The 20,205-nt window shown below is 33.8% G+C and overlaps 2 protein-coding genes across 5 annotated transcripts in view; one reads left to right on the forward strand and one right to left on the reverse strand.

Annotated features, from left to right (window-relative positions):
* Window positions 1-10,440, forward strand: part of LOC136030564 (zinc finger RNA-binding protein-like) — a 64,580-nt gene extending 54,140 nt beyond the window's left edge. For 2 of the 3 annotated variants that reach the window (XM_065709626.1, XM_065709627.1), the window contains exons 15-16: window positions 1,591-1,744; window positions 10,182-10,440. In XM_065709626.1, the coding sequence (XP_065565698.1) occupies window positions 1,591-1,744; window positions 10,182-10,258 (231 nt within the window). In that variant the 3' untranslated portion in view covers window positions 10,259-10,440. The remainder of the gene's footprint in view (window positions 1-1,590; window positions 1,745-10,181) is intronic. The other variant, XM_065709628.1, reaches the window with a different exon arrangement.
* The window catches only part of LOC136030566 (uncharacterized), a 78,473-nt gene that overhangs the window by 13,473 nt on the left and 44,795 nt on the right, over window positions 1-20,205 (reverse strand). The window lies entirely within an intron of this gene.

Here is a 20,205-nt window from a genome sequence, read left to right on the forward strand (position 1 = left end):
AACACTTGAAGGGGGGGGGGGTCGAACCCCCTAACCCAGCCACCCCTAGATACGACCTTGGCATAGGGGTTTGCATTTCCGAGGAGGGGGAAACGACAGACACCGTTTTTAGGTCTAAAATGAATTAATAACTTTAAATCTGCATAAGGTGTAGCTTCTTTTTTTTTAGACTAGTATCAGAATGTTTGGTTATAGGGTGTTGCTCATTTCCAATTAAAAATTAATTAATATACTCTATAAAATATTTATATACTTCAATTAATAATATTTCTATAAAACATGACGTTTCAGATAACTGGTATTATCCTAGGTAATTCTAGTATTTTATTGATTCTCAGATGCTTTTTAAATAAGTTCTGAAAATATCATTAAAAATTTTAAAGTGATAAACACGCTTTTTTTCGTTTAAAATTCAAATGTGGCATATTTTATAAAGGCTATGATTCGAGAGTTGAAAGATTGCCAGACGCTCTTGTAAAAAGAGCGTTTCTTACGATCATAAGCCCAATGTTTTTCAGTGGCCTTCAGGCCAAAAAAAGAGTATAAGACACCAAAGATGCCATAATGCAAAAAAAAACTAGAAAATTAATTTTTAATGTTTCATTTAATGGCTAATGAACATTTACTTTGAAATTAATCCAACGCTATCCTTAGATTCCAAATCCTTATTACTGTCCTTAGATTACTGTCATTACATTACTTGTTATTGCTTAGATTAATTATTATATTACTTATTATTACTTTACTTAGATTACTTATTACAATCCTTAGATTACTGTCATTTTTTCAACCCACTACTTGACTGTCTGAAGTGGAAACTGCTTGTATCTGCGTAGATACGAATCGTATCTACCGCTTAAAAGCTTTTCTATCACAAATCTTTGGATTTTTGAATAAGAGGAGTGTGGACCCAAAATTTTAGAAGCTGGAGTCATGGCTACGAAAATGAAAGCCAAAGTTTTCAAACTACTATTAGGACTTAAATTTGTAGAACTACAAACTATTATTGAAAAGCAGAAGTTCGGCTACTAGAAGTTCAAGTAATGGATGTAGTTGGAGGATGGAAACTCTTAATCATGATGGATTTGCGATGCAAGTTGTAAATTAGTTGGAAATGACAGATTTGGAAAAAATTTTGAACTGCTTCATAGGAAAATTTAGGGAATTTTCCTTCACTGGAACCCAGGAGGGTTCCCTTGTCTCTTTTCGTGCACTCCAATATATTCAATACACTGCTTGAATATATATTGAGTAGAAAAACTAACTGTCTTTCTTTGTGCCAAATGCCATCGTCCGCTAAAAAAAATAATAATAATAATAATAATGAATAATATTTTATTCATTTTTGGCAGAAAATAGATTGTCGTTTCTAAATCAGCAAGATTAAAAAGGCTTAAATTACCAGTATAGTAGGATAAATTATTTCTTTTCTTTTTATTGATTATTTAAATTAATTTTTAAAATTAAAATTGATTTTTAGTCTATATGGATGATAAAGCGAAGATAATACAACGCGGAATTTGGACAATAAGTAAGAATATTATAGTCGTGAATCTATTAATTTCGGTTTTTAATATTATATTCATTTAGCATGCTCTACGTTTGTTTGCTTTCCGTCAAGTTTACAAAGTACTTGATATGGAACAGCTTCCGGCTCCAGCTAAGCAGAAGGGAGGCCGAGGAGGCTATGGAAATCGTAAAAGGAGGCGCGAATCAGCTGGAGATGCTGAAGAGACATCTGCTGGTATGCTTATCTTTCTTTTGTTGACTATCCCTTCCTCTGTCCCCTAATTTTATTTCATTTTTATTGTCTATTTTTTAAGATACTGTTTTTGTTTTCCTTCTTTCATTTTTGATATGCTCCCTTCTTTTTTGTCTGCCACTGTCATCTTTTGCAGCTAGCTCTAAACAAGACATGTTTGTTTGATTTCTGGCAAACAAAGGTGAATATCAATCACTCTTAAGCAAGTTTTTTCCTTTCTTTTGTTTTCACTTTTTCTACATTGTTTTTCCTCTTTTTCTTGATATATTTTGTTTACCCGTTTTCTATAATTTTGTTTTGATTTAGTTAAAAATGTAAATGCAGTGTGGTCCAAGAAATTATTTACATGCCATTTCATTGGGCAACATATAATGATTTTTTTTTTTTTTTTTTTTTTATAATCTCTGTTAGACCTGTAATTCCATCAATCTGTGATATTTGTGAATGTTCCCAAAAAATTTTCCAAACTGAACTGAAATTTCCCAAACCAGAATTTCCCAAAAATTGTCCATTGATCAGTTTTTACCCGGTTCCCCTTGTGGTTATGGTGGTAATGTTAACGAAGTGGCAGTCGGCTTCGACTTTAGAACACAAATATCTGTCAGAAAGCATTGTACTGACCGAAATTCGTTGGTTATTCGGACGGTTAAATCGAAAAAATGAGAAAAAATTATCTATTTTTAACTTATGAACGGGTGATCGGATCTTAATGAAATTTTATGTTTGGAAGGATATCATGTTTCAGAGTTCTTATTTTAAATCCCGACTGGATCTGGTGACGTTGGGGGAGTTGTGGGGGGGACCTAAAATCGTGGGAAACGCTTAGAGTGGAGGGATCGGGATGAAACTTGTTGGGAAAAATAAGCACATTGCCTAGATATGTGGTTAATTCTGAAAAAAAAAATAGAAAAAATGGGTTATTTTTAACTTACGAAGGCGTGATAGGAACTTAATGAATTTGATGTTTGGAAGGATATCTTGTCTCAGAGCTCTTATTTTATATCACGACCGAACCTGGTGACTTTGGGGGGAACCTAAAATCTTGGAAAACGCTTAGAGTGGAGGGATCGGGATGAAACTTGGTGGGAAGAATAAAAACAAGTCAAAGATACGTGACTGACATAACCGGAACGGGTCCGCTTTCTTTGGTGGAGTTGGGGGGGGGGGAGTAATTCGGAAAAATAGAAAAAATAAGGTATTTGTAACTTACGAACGGGTGACCAGATCTTAGTGAAATTTAATATTTAGAAGGATCTTGTGCTTTAGAACGCTCATTTTAAATCCCAACCAGATCTGGTGACATTGAGGGGAGTTGGAGGGAGAAACCAGAATTCTTGGAAAACGTGAAAATCGAGGTGTCTGACGAATGGGTCATTAGATATTAATGAATCTTGATATATAGAAGAATTTTTTGTCTCAGATGCTCTATTTTCAATTCGAATCAGATTCGAGGACATAGAGGGCTGGAGGGGGGGACTGGAAATCTAGGAAACAGGAAATCTTGGAAAACGCTTAGAGTGGAGAGATCGGGATGAAACTTGATTGGAAAAATAAGCACAAGTTATAGATTCGAAATTGACATAATTGGAACGGATCCATTCTCTTTGGGGGAGCTGGGGGTTGTTATTTTGGAAATTGAGCTATATTTAACTTAAGAATGGGTTACTGAATCTTAATGAAATTTGATATTTAGAAGAAACGCATGTCTCAGAGCTCTTATTTCAAATCCCGACCAGATCTGTTGACATTGGGGAGAGTTGGAGGGGAAACCGGAAATCTTGGAAAACGCATATAAATGTTGTAGGTACGTGATTGACATAACCGGACTGAATCCGCTCTCTTTGGAGGAGTTAGGGGGTGGGGTTCAGTGCTTTGGCGAGTTTGGTGCTTCTGGACGTGCAAGGACGATGAAAATTGGTAGGCGTGTCAGGGAGCGACACAAATTGACTTGATAAAATCGTTTTCCCCGATTCGACCATCTGAGGGGCTGAAGGGAGAGGAAAAATTGAGGTATTTTTAACTTACGAGTGGGTAATCGGATATTAATGAATTTTAATATTTTGATGGACCTTGTGACTCAGAGCTCTTATTTTAAATCCCTACATGCATAAAGCCTCTGATTTTCCTTTTAAAGCAATCTATTGACTCTTAGAATTTTGCTAGAGTTCATACCATATGAGCTCTTGGCTCTTGCCTCTTCCGAACTCGTTACAAGTGCCATATGAGCTCTTAGCTCTTGTTTATTATTATTACTCATTGTAACACGCATTAACCAAGGCGACAGTAATGGAAACACTTGGATGGTTATAATTTCTGTTTATACGATGGTAACTATTTCATCGTAATTTAGCTAATTCATTGGATAACTGCCAATAAACTGCTAAACCTTCACTGAACTTCTACGGCAGTAATCATGTTGTGAATTTTAGAACTAAATGAAATTTGACTTTTTAAATTATTATGACTGGCTAACAAGAATTTATCAGTAATCGTCCAGTCACTCATAAGGCTTATTCTATAGTCTCTGGATGATACAAAACAGCATGAAATCCGTGGTTCTAATTAAAAAAAGGGATTTGTTTGGTAGGGGAGCGGAGCTGTGATCACCTTTTTAACATCGCAGTGAATGTTGCAAAGGTGATCTTTCAACAAAGACTTTCCTATAGGGATTGAGGTAGGCTTGTAATTTCCAGGAAGACCCAAAATACTGTAAATTGATTGAACTGTTGATTATTATGAAAACGTATTTTCCCCCTAAATAAGTTGCTGTTCCCTGTTGAAAATTGTGAGTAAGTTTGTTATTTGATTCCTGAATTTTTTTTCTACATGTATTGAGGCCATTCACCTTCTGTTTCCTAAGTGTAGATTAGGGCAATGGCCGCCAACCTTTAGTCCATGAACTACTGGTGGTCCATTAAAAATGTTAAGGTGGTCCACGAAGAAAAGGGATCATTATTGAACAATGTCCTTTTTTTGTATTTCATTAACATAAAAAAAGGAAAAATTAAGAAAACTTACCATAGATTAAAATTTTTAAAGTTAAGTTTAAGGCTTATTGCGACTGAAAAAGTTTAAAATAATTGACATGGGATTAAGAAAACTTATCATGGATTAAAAATTTAAAAGTTACGTTTAAGTCTTATTGCGACTGAAAAAGTCTAAAATAATTGACATGGGTTTTTGTTGCCACATTAACGATTTCTGTAGCTGCACATTCTCAATTCAGCATACGTGTATGACTGGATGCATTTCCTTTTGCCTTTGTATTTCTGCAAAAAAGTGTCATTTTGTTTCAATTTTCAATCCAATCTTTAGTGCAAGTTTTGTTCATATGAGATCCATACGTTTCTGATTTTCTGTGACTTTAATAAGCTCTTTGAAAGTAAACTAATAAACAAAGTAAGTAAGTAAACACACTAAATATGTAGTGCACAGCTATCAGTTTGAAAAATATTTAATCAATGGACTTTCGTGAAACTATTGAGTGAGGCAAAGGAACATTTTACACTTCTTAGGAAAAATTAAAGAAAGAGTGATGAAAATAGTAATAATAGTCATATGATGAGTAAATTAGACTTACCAGAGCATCCCCAGTCCTTGTCAGATTAAATAAAAAAAAACAAGTTATTTTAACTGAAAGTAAGGAGCGACATTAAAACTTAAAACGAACAGAAATTACTTCGTATATGAAAAGGGCTGCTTCCTCATCAACGCCCCGCTCTTTACACTAAATTTTGACTCTTCCTCTTAACTCTACTTCTTAAACAGTAAAAAACTTTAGCGTAAAGAGTGGGGCGTTGATGAGGAAGCAGCCCCTTTCATATACGAAGTAATATCTGTTCGTTTTAAGTTTTAATGTCGCTCCTTACTTTCAGTTAAAAAAAACTTGTTTTTTTATTTAATTTCTGAACGTTTTTGAATCAATGCATGTTTATTTTTTTGGCTAAATGGCTTTCTCATAGTTTTGAGCGGGGGGGGGGGGAAAGCCTAGTTGCCTTCCGGTTTTTTGGTTACTTAAAAGGCAACTAGAACTTATAATTTTTTACGAATGCTTTTTTTAGTAAAAGGTATACGTAACTTATAAATTAGCTTACGTAACGAACTTTTGTATTCTCATGTTTTTATTACATATATGAGGGAGTTCACCCCCTCGTCAGTACCTCGCTCTCTACACTAAAGCTTAAATTTTGTCCCAATTCGTTAAGAATGACCCCTGAATCACAAAAGCCGTAGAATAAATGGTTGAAATTATTACGCTTCTGAAATTTCTGCCTTCTGACAAAAAAAATACAAAGTTCCACATTTTTGTAGATAGGAGCTTGATTTTGTCCCAATTCGTTAAGAATGACCCCTGAATCACAAAAGCCGTAGAATAAATGGTTGAAATTACTGAAAATACTTTAGCGTAAAGAGCGATGTATTGGAGGAGGTGAGCCCCTCATAAGCGTAATAATTTCTGTTCGTTTTAAATTTTAATGCAACTATTTCCAGCCCCTCCCACGGAGACTGTGGGGGAGTAAGTCGTCCCCAAAGACATAGTTATAAGGTTTTTCGACTACGCTGAAAAAATGGCTAACTCAGAATTTTGATCTGTTGACTTTGGGAAAATAATTAGCGTGGGAGGGGGCCTAGATGCCCTCCAATTTTTTGGCTACTTAAAAAGGGCACTTAAACTTTTCATTTCCGTTAGAATGAGCCCTCTCGCAACATTTTAGGACCACTGGGTCGATACGGTCACCCCTGGAAAAAAAATAAAAGTATAATAAACACGCATCCGTGATCTGCCTTCTGACAAAAAAATACAAAATTCCACATTTTTGTAGATAGGAGCTTGATTTTGTCCCAATTCGTTAAGAATGACCCCTGAATCACAAAAGCCGGAGAATAAATGGTTGAAATTACTAAAAATACTTTAGCGTAAAAAGCGAGGTATTAGGAGGAGGTGAGCCCCTCATAAGCGTAATTATTTCTGTTCGTTTTAAATTTTAATGCAGCTACTTCCAGTTGAATTTTTTTTTTTCATATTTATTTTCCATTGTTTTTTTCAAGTAATGCAAGAAAATCCTGCGCTCCCTTCATGGAAATTTGCTCCCCCATGACAAGTTTCTCGATGGAAAGTTCTCCCAACATATCCCCCTCTTCTCAACCCCTCCCCTACCCAAAAAATCCCTTTGAATACATCCGTACACTTCCCAACACCCATTACTTTATATATGCACTGGTCAAAGTTTGTAACTTGTAGCCCCTCCCATGGAGACTGGGGGGAAGTAAGTCGTTCCCAAAGACATAGTTATAAGGTTTTTCGACTACGCTGAAAAAATGGCTATCTCAGAATTTTGATCTGTTGACTTTGGGAAAATAATTAGCGTGGGAGGGGGCCTAGATGCCCTCCAATTTATTTGGCTACTTAAAAAGGGCACTAGAACTTTTCATTTCCGTTAGAATGAGTCCTCTCGCAACATTTTAGGACCACTGGGTCGATACGATCACCCCTGGAAAAAAATAAAAGTAAAATAAACACGCATCCGTGATTTTGCCTTCTAACAAAAAAAAATACAAAATTCCACATTTTTGTAGATAGGAGCTTGAAACTTCTACTATAGGGTTCTCTGATACGCTGAATCTGATGGTGTGATTTTCGTTAAGATTCTACGACTTTTAAAGGGTGTTTCTCCCTGTTTTCTAAAATAAGGCAAATTTTCTCACGCTCTTAGCTTTTGATGGGAAAGACTAAACTTGATGAAACTTATATATTTAAAATCACCATTAAAATGCGATTCTTTTGATATAGCTATTGGTATCTAAATCAATTATTTAGAGTTTTGGTTACTATTGAGCCAGGTCGCTCCTTACTACAGTTTGTTACCACGAACTGTTTGACGACATTACAGAAAACATTCAAAAAAGAGGCGAAAAGAAAAACTGCAGAATATCAAGAAAATATCATTCAGGCTATCGGAAATTTGGATTTATTCAAGAACTTGGTAGTGAGCAGGACCCATGGGTTCTTTGTGTTATTTATTATGAAAGCTAATCTAATGCTGCCATAAAACCGTCAAAACTTAAAATTCACTTGCAATCAGAACACCCAGATTTAGTTGACAAACCTCTTGAATTTTTTCAAAGAGCGTTTGAAAAACAAGCTAGGGGCTTTAGAAAATAAGGTTGCTGGAGAGATAAGTCCCTATTAATAGCTTCCTGCTTGATAGCACTCCAAATTGTACATTATAAAAAGCCATATACGATTGGAGAAGACTAAATCAAATCTTGCATTTGATTTATTTCTTAAGCCTGCTAACACTTTCAGGGGCAGAATTGGTAAGCAGAATCAATTTATAAAAATAGGAAAAAGTAAACCGTTTTATTCAATTCAACTTGATGAATCTGTAGACGTCAGTAGCAAAGCACTTGTCCTTTGTGTTGTAAGGAAGAAGTTTCAAGGAGAATTACAAGAAGACTATTATTCCTGCTGAATTTTCAGGGCAGAGTAACTAGCTTCGAGATTTTTAAAACACTTGATAGTTATTTCCTGAAGCACCAAATTGAGTGGGAAAAATGTATTGGCATTTGTGCAGATGGTGTTACAAACATGACTAGACATTGCTGAGGAGTTGTTGCAAGAGTGAAAACTGTTTGTCACCCAGACATCGTGAGCAGCTTCTTGTAAAAAAAAAAAAAAAAAAGAAAGAAGATGATCCCCATAAATAAACGAAGTACTATCAGGGGTATGAGACTTGTCGATGAAATAAAGCTATGAATTCTTGGATGTTTAAAATGTGTTTAAAATGCTCTAAAGAAATGGGTACATAGTATACTCACCTACTTCACGCTGTGGTAAGATGGCTATCGATGGGCACAATACTGAGCCGACTAAGAAATTTGATTATCTTTTAGCAGCATTATAATGAGAAATTTCAAGGGCTCTTGTCCGACAATGAGGGGTTAGCCAAGCTGGCATTCTTGGCAGATATTTTTTTCTTTGCTAAATAAACTCAACGTATCTTTGCAAGGACGTGTTTACATTACGAGGAAAGATAGACTATTTTCGAAAGAAAATCACTGTGGCAAGCGTGGCTGGCAAGTAAACATCTACGAATTTTTATAAATACTGATGAATATATGGAAGAGAAGGATCTCATCCGTCATGGGGTATCCATGACTATTAAACAGCACTTACAATCACTGGCATAATATTTTGATTTGTATTGCCCAAGGGAAGTTTAAACCTCATTTATGGTCTCTCAAAAATTATTACTCATTTGTGAGGGAGAACCCTATGAAGATTTTGATTCAATTTTCCATTACATATTTATATGAAAAAAGCTTTTCATCTGTGACCACTCTCGGCTTGAGAACGATACAGCTTTTCGTCTTGGGAGTAACATCATTGAAACTGAATCTCCACATCATGATGTTAAATATACAAAAGCATATGCATATATAATTAGTTAGTTTAACACAGTTAATAGTATATACGCTATTAATTATATTGAAACTTTTCTGATTATCACACATGATTGTATTCACAGCACCTTTCTTTTCCAAATCCATATAAGTGGTCCACCAAATTAAAGAAAATTATACATTAAGTGATCCATGAATGTCCAAAGATTGGCGACCACTGGATCAGAGTATACGCAAGAACAAGTGATACTTATTTTAATATTGTAGATTTTATTATTGTTTAATATTGTTATTTTATGTATATTTCGTTATTTTTTACTCTGAGGTACCAAAATCAGCTTCTGTTCTGCCTGGGCCTGTAATACCAGTCAGTCCCGAAGAGGTGTATAATATGCTATAATAAAAAATCCTTATTGTAAACTTTTATAGTGAAATCTATTGTATAGTAAACATCCTCAGATAATGCTTTTATTATTGGATAAGTTAATGTATCTTAATGCAGGGAATATAGAACCTTTATGGAAAATATAGATTTTCACGTACCATACCAATGGCAGAATATTAAATTGGAGAGTTCAGAATACTATTCAACTTTTTTTCCAGGAACCTGAGTTTTTGTGGGTTTTTTTTTGTGGGTTTCTCAAAAAGTAAATATTTCTGGGGAACCTAGTTTGAAGTATTATGTGTAGGTTATTGTTTTTACGAAAATTTTCTGGATGAAAAATACCATTCACGATATATGAGGATAAAGTTTATTTTTTTGAAAATAAAAAGGTTTGTAGCTTTGTTTAATTTAAATCATGTACTGTAGTGGTGAAGTAAAATTGATCTCAGATTGGTAATGCGGAATCCGAAGTTCGAACTTAGCTTTAGCGACCTGCTATAGGGTCGGGAATCAAATTTCTGTTATGAGATTATGCGATAGCGTTTCCATAAGAATCCGAACAAGAAGACGAAGAATTTAAATCATTGACGGCTATTTTATTGTACTTAATGAATATTTTTTTTTTTCCAGAAGGCAAGAAAGACAAGCGTGACGAAGGCGCTGAAGGAGCTGTTGCTGAGAAGGCCACCGAGAAGATTACAATATAGACTATTATAAGCCAATAGTTTACTCTTAATCTTTTCCCAAGTGATGATGTATCTCTTTTGGTGTTTGAGACGATTATCTGAGAATGTTTTCTTCATTTGATTTATCTTTTTGATTATTCTTTGTCCATTTAATTACTTGGCATCCATTTATCTTGTCATAAATATAAGTGTTTCTAAAATGACATTTTGGTAATTTGAAGTATGTACATATATAGAATCATAATGAAGGTACCATCAATCTATGGTTAATTGGAGAAAAAGCCAAGACAGACAGTCTGAGTGAGAGGCACAGCTTGCATAATCCTTTTCATCCATCCATCCATCTTGAAGTAGAACTGAGGTAAATAGTCATAGAACTTTAGGGATGATCGAGATTTCTGGGTTGACTATATATATATATATATATATATATATATATATATATATATATATATATATATATATATATAACTATTTTATATATGTTTTAACCGTCACGTACATACGGGGAGGAGGGAGAAGACGTCTAAATTTATTTATGACTGTTGAAACTTCTCTATATTTTCTCTATACTTATTCGCTTGTTTTTTAGACTTAGTTCTTCGTGTTAGGAAATCAACCCTAGTATCACCCGGTAGGCTCTACTTCTGGGGTATGACTGGTCGTACAGTACTTTCAACCACTAAATTGAAAGAAAAAAATGTGGTTGCGGCTGTGCAAAGGACATCCAGTCCACAAAGTGAGATAAGAATTGTGTTAAAAGCATAGTCGTACGCTAGGAGTCAAATTTTAATTACACGGGAAAAGTCGAAAATCTACACTATGCAAAAAAGAGACATGAGTGCTTCCCACACGAATAAATGATCGTTCTTGTCGTTTAAGATATGGAACTGTTATTCTCTGATATGGTATTTTTTACCCTGATGATTCAATGGTGTAATTTTCTCTTCGGCCTGACACCATTACTGTGGAGTTTTGGACTCTTCGAAATTTATTTTCGAAACGTCTTTTGGTTACTATGGGCCGCCGTTCGCTCTTTACCAGGCTACAACCGTAATGCAAGTTCTTCCTTTTTATAATTACATAACTTTTTTATCTATCAAATGTATCTTTTTTTACTATTGTTTTTATAGTACCAGGAGACAAGATTAAATTGTAATCTCCTTTATAAGGTTTAAATTACAAGTCAATGGTTTTGTTGATAGTATAGAATAATTTGTCGTTATAAACAAGTAGTATAGTTTGCTGAATGAAATAAAAGTTGTCTTGCGAAAGAGATTTATGAAAAACTATCGTTCTATTATCAAAAAAAGCTCTGTCCTCTACTACTACAGTTTAAGCGTTGATTTGATTCCCTTATTAGCACAAGCACGGTTTCACAAATAAATAACTTTCCTGTTAGCCTCTGATTATAGTCATTATCTGTCCAAAAAGTATAGGTGTCTATTCGTTCAGATAAGATTTTCACTATACTACCCCAATGCCATCTTTTCCAAGTATCTGTGTTTAGTTTTATCTAATCTTACTCAGCGGACGATTTATGGAAAAAATCAAGGGTCTTGGGAGAGGGAAACGAATTTCCTCAAAGTCCTGGACTATTTTGATCGTTTTTTACACCGGCAAAAGACAGTTGCTAGGCTTCGACTTCTAGGGAAATCACGCTATTTTAGGGGATTGTAACTTTTTGGGGTAACTTATTTTAAAATCTAGGTCCTCGGGTTGTCTGGGTCGATCGGCAAGGATTTTAGGAATATTAAGGAAAGTCAATTTTTTTCAAACGAGTTTTAAAACTTTTATAGATTGCATATGCTTAGTTGTTCTGAAAAAAAACTTATGTTATCTCACTGGCTTACTTTGTGAAGATCAAGGTGAAAATAAAAAGAAACAAAGGCAAGGAATATTATGATATTCACCATGTATGTAGTAACTTAGGTATCATTTAGTTTATTTTTAAGCAATCCTTTTGAGTGGTACAAGCTACCGACTTCAGGGATTATCGGCGTGGTTATGCATTAATTGTAGAATAGGAGCATGCACGCTTCAGAATTCTTTCAGTTTTCCGGTAATAATTTTTTTTTAGTTTTTTAATGGCATATAGGCCTATAATCTTGATTGATAGGTTTAATAATAGTCTCGCTTCGATAGCATCCTTTACAGACTATTTAAACCCAAGTATACATTTCCTTAATTTTTCTGATAGAGAAATTTTGAACCTCGGAAATATTTGCCACTGAAAATGACCACAGTTTACTAAGTTTAGTTACTGAGAGATGAAGACTTTTATTTTTGTTCAACGAAGATAGCGGAAAAATTCTCCAAAAGTTCCTTGATCCAATGCAAAATTATTTTTAAAGTTGGTCCCTTAGAAATAGGATAATATTAATGGCTCATTCAATTAGGGTCTTCGGGAGCTTTAGTTCACGGAAAAATCCCCCTTCTCACAAACCAATCATGCCTAATGCCCCGAAAAAAATTGGATATGACTATATTTGAAAAATTCAGAAATAAATATATTCTTTAGGATTGTAAAAACTACTTTTGTTTTAGTAATAAAAATGCATGGCTAATTTACATATGGCCTTATTAGAAGTAGTCTTATTTAAATAATGGCCATATTAGAAGATTCAGAAATAAATATGTTTGATTAGCTAAAAGTTAAAAGAAATAACTTGATAAAAATGAAACAATTAATGAACTTATAAGCTACTAAAGAATAAAACTAATATTCAACTCAAAACGAACAGAAATTACTAAGTAATTGAACGAGGAAGTTATCTGTCTTGTACCCCAATTATATTTTTTTCAAACAGTTATTATAAGAGTTTAAACAATATAAGACATAAAGCAGCTAAAGGAAATAGATATTGGACGTAATAAAAAAAAATAAAACCAATAAATAACTTAAAATGTACCCAAAAGAAAATTGATATTCTAATCAAGCTCAAAACGAACATAAATGACTAGATATATGAAGTGGCAAATTTTCCCCATTGCACCCCAATCAGCGTGATTGTTATTCGTACTTTACTGGAAGCAAAATAAATTTTAAGTAATTTGTCTTTTATGGTGTTGCGAGAGAAACACTTTGGTTTTGTCCCGGTTTTTTTTTCCTATGTCGCCGATGTCGGCTTATTCCTGGAAACTGGTATGGGTCTAACCTGTGCGGCTTTTAGGGAAAGTGTGGACCTCAGGCCGGATTGATGAATATGGCATTACATTTTGAAAAGCTCCGCAGAACTCTTGCCTGGGGCCAAAAAGGATGGTTTTGCTTGTCCACGAGCCAGAGCCTATGGTGTGCGAATTGAAGTGGAGTTATGTAGCCTATGTCAGACAGGAGAATCTGAAGTTGTGCAGCCAAGCTTTCGTTTCATCAAACCATGATTCTGCCTTTGAGTGGAAAGCTCCGTTCTAGCAGGCAGGCACCACTTTCAAATTGAAGATGGACTAAAATCTATAAGTGTTATGTATATGTTGCAGTTACCCGGCCCCACAGCCAATATATCTTCTTTGAGTGATAAATAGAAAAATTTGCAGAAGCAAAGAAGCGGCATTTTCCCACGGGTCCGAAAGTGCTGCCGTGATTTTGGCTGGGTTTATCATTTGTTTTTTTCGGACTTGGGATTGAGGTAGAGAAATGTTATCAGATGTACCTCTAAAGTTTAAACTTTAAAACTTAAACTTTAAAAGTTCTGTCATTGCTAAAGAAATTGCAGCTTATCCTTTGCTCCTTTCTAAGTGTTGACGTTAGAAAGTTGGCATATGGCAAAAAAATCAACTTTTGAACTAAGACAGATAAAAAAAAAAATTTCGACGGCACTCGATAGCTCTTGATGAGCTGATCAAAGTATATGTCATCCATTTTTTGATACAAAATTTCTTCATGAGATATACTAGTTTGAAAGTTTCAAGGGGTTGACAACTTCAGTAGTAGGGTACACACTGAAACCAAAAATAAGCCGATACCAATTGTGAGACATATAAGTAACTTGTAAGGAAAGGTCGGCTGTTAGCTCATAATCATTTTTGGCAGTGAGGGGCTTGCAAATTTTGCTATTTGGTGTACCTATTATATGTGTCCAGTGTATTTGATGATAAGACCGAGTTGGTTCCAGTGCTAAGACATGTAAGGGACTTGTAAGTAATAATCGTCTGTTAGGCTACAATTATCTTTAGTGAAGAGGGGTTGGTAACTTTTGCTAGTTGGTGTAGCCACTGATCCCAGGTTGCTCTTGTTATTCCTCGGCACACTTTCTTTTGGTGATTTCTCTTTGAGACGCAAGCCTAATTTCACGCTGTTGTTGTGATTCCTCGGCACGCTTTCTTTTCTTACTTTCTCTATCAGCCGCAAGCCTGTTTTCTTGCTGTTCTTGTGATTCCTCGGCAAGCCTTCTTTTTTCACTTTCTCTTTTAGTAGCAAGTCTGGTTTCACGTTGCTCTGGTAGTTCCTCAGCACGCTTTCTGTTCTTACTTTCTCTATCAGCCGCAAGCCTGTTTTCTTGCTGTTCTTGTGATTCCTCGGCACGCTTTCTTTTCTTACTTTCTCTATCAGCAGCAAGTTTTTTGGCATAGACTCTTTGAGCAGCTTCCTCGGCTGTTGCCATTGTAGGTTCTTCAGTCATTTTACAATTAAACATTTTTCCGTGAACGAATGTCTTAAATACCTTTAATGGCGTCATCGTCATAACAAACATGACGACAACTAACTTCATGACGACATGATGACATGACGTCACTCGACAGACCCACAGACAAACAACTTATTTTTATATATATAGATATAAACTATAAACTAATATTACTAGATATGTGAAGTGGGAAATTTTCTCCCTTGCACCCCAATCAGCGCAATTGTTATTCGCACTTTACTGAAAGCACTAAATATTTTAATTAATTTGTCTTTTATTATTATAACATTAAAAAATTAGTAGAATAGTAAAATTTCTCGAATTTGTTGCGATTATATTTTCTAATGTCAATCTAGTTTCATTAGACTGATATGCAATAAAGTTCCATTAATATTTCTTCCTTCCCAACATATTTCTTTAAAATACATTAAAGAGCCGAATAGATTTTTTATTGCAAACTTCAGTGAAAAGAATAAAATGGATTTCTTGAAAAAATTAAACCATTAGTTTTCTAAGGATAATTGAGGAGCCATTGCTCTTTATCTCTAAAAGTAATAAAATTGAAAGAAGAATATTGACATAAAATTGTTTTTTTGAACTTGAAAATTTTCTTTGGTGTGGTCTTGATTGCTATTGGAGTTTTAGTTTCTAATTAAAAAGTAATTATGAAATAAATTTAGTTTTAATTAGTTATAACATTAACCACAAGACAACAAAGAAAACTGACGTCCCAGGACTTATCAACTTTTACAAAAAATATGGTGCTTTCTTTCGCTTCTCTTTCGTTTTACAAAACTGTATTTTCTTGTAAACATAATACATTATGAACAGTTTATTGTGTATGAATATATATAGGATAATTTTTGAAAAAGAGGTTGTAATTTTTTTTAGATCGGGGGGGGGGGGGTATTAAAAAGAACTATACAGAGCGTGTCAAAATTTATTTATATGCATTTTATTTTATGAGTAAAATTTAACCTTTGAGTGAGGGGATGGGGGTTGAAATGTAATATAATCCATCACCCTTCATGCATTATTTTGGGTGTTTTGTTAAAGGAGGATTAAAAAAAAACTTAACAAATGTATCAACATTAGTTTATTCGCATTTTTGTAGCCTTTATACGTGTAGAATTTAACCTTTGGGTGATGGGGGTGGGAATGAGCTGCAGACAGGTAATCCACTTTACTCTGGATATGGCCTTGAGTTTTTACTTGACACAAATTCTATTTTTATTTCTCTCTCGCTTTGAAATCCCTAAAAATACGTATTGCTTTCAGTAAAGTGGGAATTACAATCGTGCTAAATTGGAGTGCAAGTGGAAAATTTCCTAATTCATATATCTAATAATTTTTGTTCGTTTTGAGTTTGATTAGAATATCAATTTTATTTTGGAGACATTTCGAGTTCATTGTCGGTTTTATTTTTTCATTTTGTCTAATATTCGTGTCTTTTAACTGTTTTGCCTCTTATGCTGTTTAAACTTTTATAATAACTGCTTTAAAGAAATTTAAATTAGGCTACAAGACAGACAACTTTCTCGTTCACTTATTCAATAATTTCTGTTCGTTTTGAGTTTGAGTTGAATATTGGTTTGTTTTTTTGTAACTTTTATATTAATTATTGTTTTCATTTTTATTAAGTTTATTTTTTAACTTTTAGTTGATTATTTATTAGAATGTCAATTTTTTTTACTCTGTTGAAGACATTTTCGCTCTTTACTTTTGTTAAGAAAAACTTGTTTCTTTTGTATTTAATACTATTGTAGATCAAAGCAGTCCAAAATTTTGCTAATACCTTACATTGTAAGGTGATTTTATAGAGGAAGAAATTTCTTACGGAAAAATCATTTTGTATTCCCTTAAATTTCAAATATTTTTCGGCTTTGCGATATACTCAGTTACTTGAAAGCAAGAAGTGTATAACCTTAATCCTGAGATTGATATTAAGAAAAAAGAAAATTTTAGAAACGAATACTTTTGAAATTATATCACAGGGACGGAATGGCCGAAAAAATGACAAATTAAGGCTCAAGAAGGTAGATTAAAAAAGTATATAATCTTAACATATTTAGTAAAGCAAAATAGGATCTGTAAAAGAGGAAATTTTTTGGGAGGCCACCACTGCTAACTTTGTCTGCAAGTTCTAATTCTAATTTTGTGGTTAGAAATTAATGCTCATAGACTTTTATAAAACTATTTAGCAGATGAAAAATCAATAAACCGCTCCAAAAACATAAGCCTAGGTACATTCAGTCTGATGGCACGCCACAAAATTTTTCCTTTACGCTGGCGTGCTTTTATCAGTGGCAAACCACCAATAAATCGGCTTGATGTCGGGATCTACATTCATGCTAAATAAAAGGTCTAGAATTGGAAAAACACTGGCAATTCATGGATGGTTACGTTTTGATAATGAACTGAAATCCCCCAAGCCTCGGATCATGCAGTCAATGTTCTGTCTGTTCAGATCAAAATATAATTTATTCGCCTTTAAAATTGAAAATATAGGAAACATTTGTTCATGTCCATATGATTAGGCTTACTTTGCAAGCAATTACCTCCTACGGAATAGGAACGGTATTGCAAATAAAATAATCACAGCTTCAAAGGTTTTCGCCGAAACCGGATCGACCTGCTTTTAGCATCTTGGCGAATCTACATATTTAGCTAAGATTTGGCGTGACAGCTTGTTTCCCAAAAGAATAGACCCCGGGTGCGTTTGTTTACTTGTCCAATGGGATTTTTACTAATCGAGGTTTAACCCCTAAAAGATAGCAACAAATACTTGTCTGGCCACGTGTCACTTAAAACGGCAAGATTAATTGCGAATAATAACAACATTGGTCACGTGTAGTTATTGTTTTAATGCTATGTGAAGTTTTGACAACGAAGAGGCTAGGACTTTGGGCCTGTTTCAAATTTTATAGGCAAATACAGCTTCAGCAATTATTTCAGAGCTGGGTAGCCTAATACAATTTGTGTGGCCAGAAGTTTAATTGTAAGATTTCAAATTGTGGTTGTCATTTGCCTTTTTAAGTCATTCCATTCAAGATGCTTTGGATATTTTTATTGTGATAAATTGTCTTAATGCTCTGAAAAGGGAAAATTATTTCAATTGCATAGGATAGGAAAATTTTGGTAGGCTAATTAATTCAAAGTCCTAAATTAGCCAGGGAAGTGTTTTTTTTTTCACTAAAAAATCACCACGTTCTTTGAACTCCAATTATATAGCCCTGTTTTTGGCCCCCTTGATCCAGTTCCTGATTGTCATTTACACTAAATTTCACTTTTTCTGTTACCTATTTATGTTTGCACCAGTTTTACCATTGGGTAAAACTGGTACAAACAGTATTACTGGCTTTCATATAAAGTGAATATACCACTTGATGCCTTTTGTAATGCTGTTTACAAATATAATAATCGCTTCTACCACAAGTTAAGATTTAAGCACTTTTTGACCTCTTAAAAATGACCTATATATGGGGTCATTACAAATCTGTAATAGTTTAGAAACAAATTTGGGCTATATATTTGCACATCAGGGGGTGGGGGTAAAGTGTAGCATATATTAAATATGTAAACTAACCATTGCTTGAATTTGTTTATGTGTGTGCTGTTGCACTGGTGATTTCTCTTTTCATTAAAATTTGATGTGCACAAACACATTAAAAAAAACAGCAATGGTTAGTTTATGTATATAATATATGCTATGCTTTACCCCCACCCCCCTGATGTGCAAATATATAGCCCAAATTTGTTTCTAAACTATTACAGATTTGTAATGACTCCATTTATAGGTCATTTTTAAGAGGTCAAGAGGTGAAAAAGTGCTTAAATCTGAATTTGCAGTAGAAGAAATTATTATATTTATAAAGAGCATATAAGAAGGCATCAAGTGGTATATTCACTTTATATGAAAGCCAGTAATACTGTTTGCACCAGTTTTACCCTTGTTTCTTGTTAATATTACTAAGGGGTCATAGTTAAGCACTAGAGAAGTCATTGTTAAATAACATGTGCTAATGTATATATAGCTTTTTGCTACTTATTCTTCTTTGGTTATATAATGCTTGATGTGGTATAAGCCAAGAGAAGGACCTGTAGACCTATAGAAGAAAACCTGTTAAAAAAAGATGATTCTTTATAATTCACATAATAATTATAGCTTTCTACATGCAGCCCTGCTCTACTTTAGCCCCAACCCTCCTAATATGGAAATCTATAGCTGAAATTACATATTTTCTATTGATTCTGCCAATCTATCCCTCAACCCTTGTACCTGTTAATTGAGGCAACTGTGGCAAAACAAGAACTGGAAAAACAAGTAACAGGTGGCAGAAAACATTGGAAATATATAATTTGGGCTATATGTTTGCAAATTAGGCATGTTAGAGGTGAATTTCTTGTTGTTCATATTTTGATTTACAAATAAAGTGAATATACCACTTGATGCCTTTTTGTATGTTCTTTACAAATACAATAATTGCTTATTTTGCTAGTTCAAGTTTAAGCACTTTTTGACCTTACTTAACCTAACAAATTTTGGCAGTGAAAAACATACATTATTTTGTCAAAAATGACCAAAAACACGTACCTTAACTGAAAATTTGGCATCAAAGAAGAAGAAATACAGCATAATATTGTATAATTTATTAATCCAACCTAATTGTGGAAAATCAGTGCTCATAGATTATGCAACATGTAAAAAATGGATTAATAATGAAACAGTAAGTTTGAGACCAATGTTTTAAGCTTTCTTATACCCAAAAACTATTTGAGTATACTTTGGTCATTTTCAAGAGCTCAAAAACTTGTACTTGAAGCACTTATTATGTTTGTAAAAAATAAAAAAGGGCATCAAGGAGTATGTTCACTTTATTTGTAAATCAAACATATGAACAACAAAAAATTTACCAATTATTAGTATAGCTGCACAATTTTCCCCTGGGTATGTAGGCTTAGTGGAAGGTCACTTATACCTGATCATGTCCCTACTGTTTTTACTTAGTTGAAAAAAAAATCCAAAGAAAGTTCCTATTGAAAAGGAAAGAGATCAAAAGTGAGATTGAATTTGTCATAGCTTGGAGGTTTGTCCCTTCAGTCTGTTTAAAGAAAACAGATTCATAATTGAAGCTTTGTTCATTTCAATCTTAGGGATAATCTACATTTGTTACACTTAATTAAATGGTTGTAAAGGGATACTTTTATTTATTTGTCTTGTTTGTTTTCTACATAATTTTTTAATCTTTAAATTGATATACATTTCTTACAAATTAATTAGTCATATCATAGTTCCACTTGCAAGTTTTGACCTACTTTGTAACCCTGGTCTCAAAATTGCAT

Source organism: Artemia franciscana, chromosome 8 (assembly GCF_032884065.1).
Source record: "Artemia franciscana chromosome 8, ASM3288406v1, whole genome shotgun sequence".
Classification (NCBI taxonomy): domain Eukaryota; kingdom Metazoa; phylum Arthropoda; class Branchiopoda; order Anostraca; family Artemiidae; genus Artemia; species Artemia franciscana.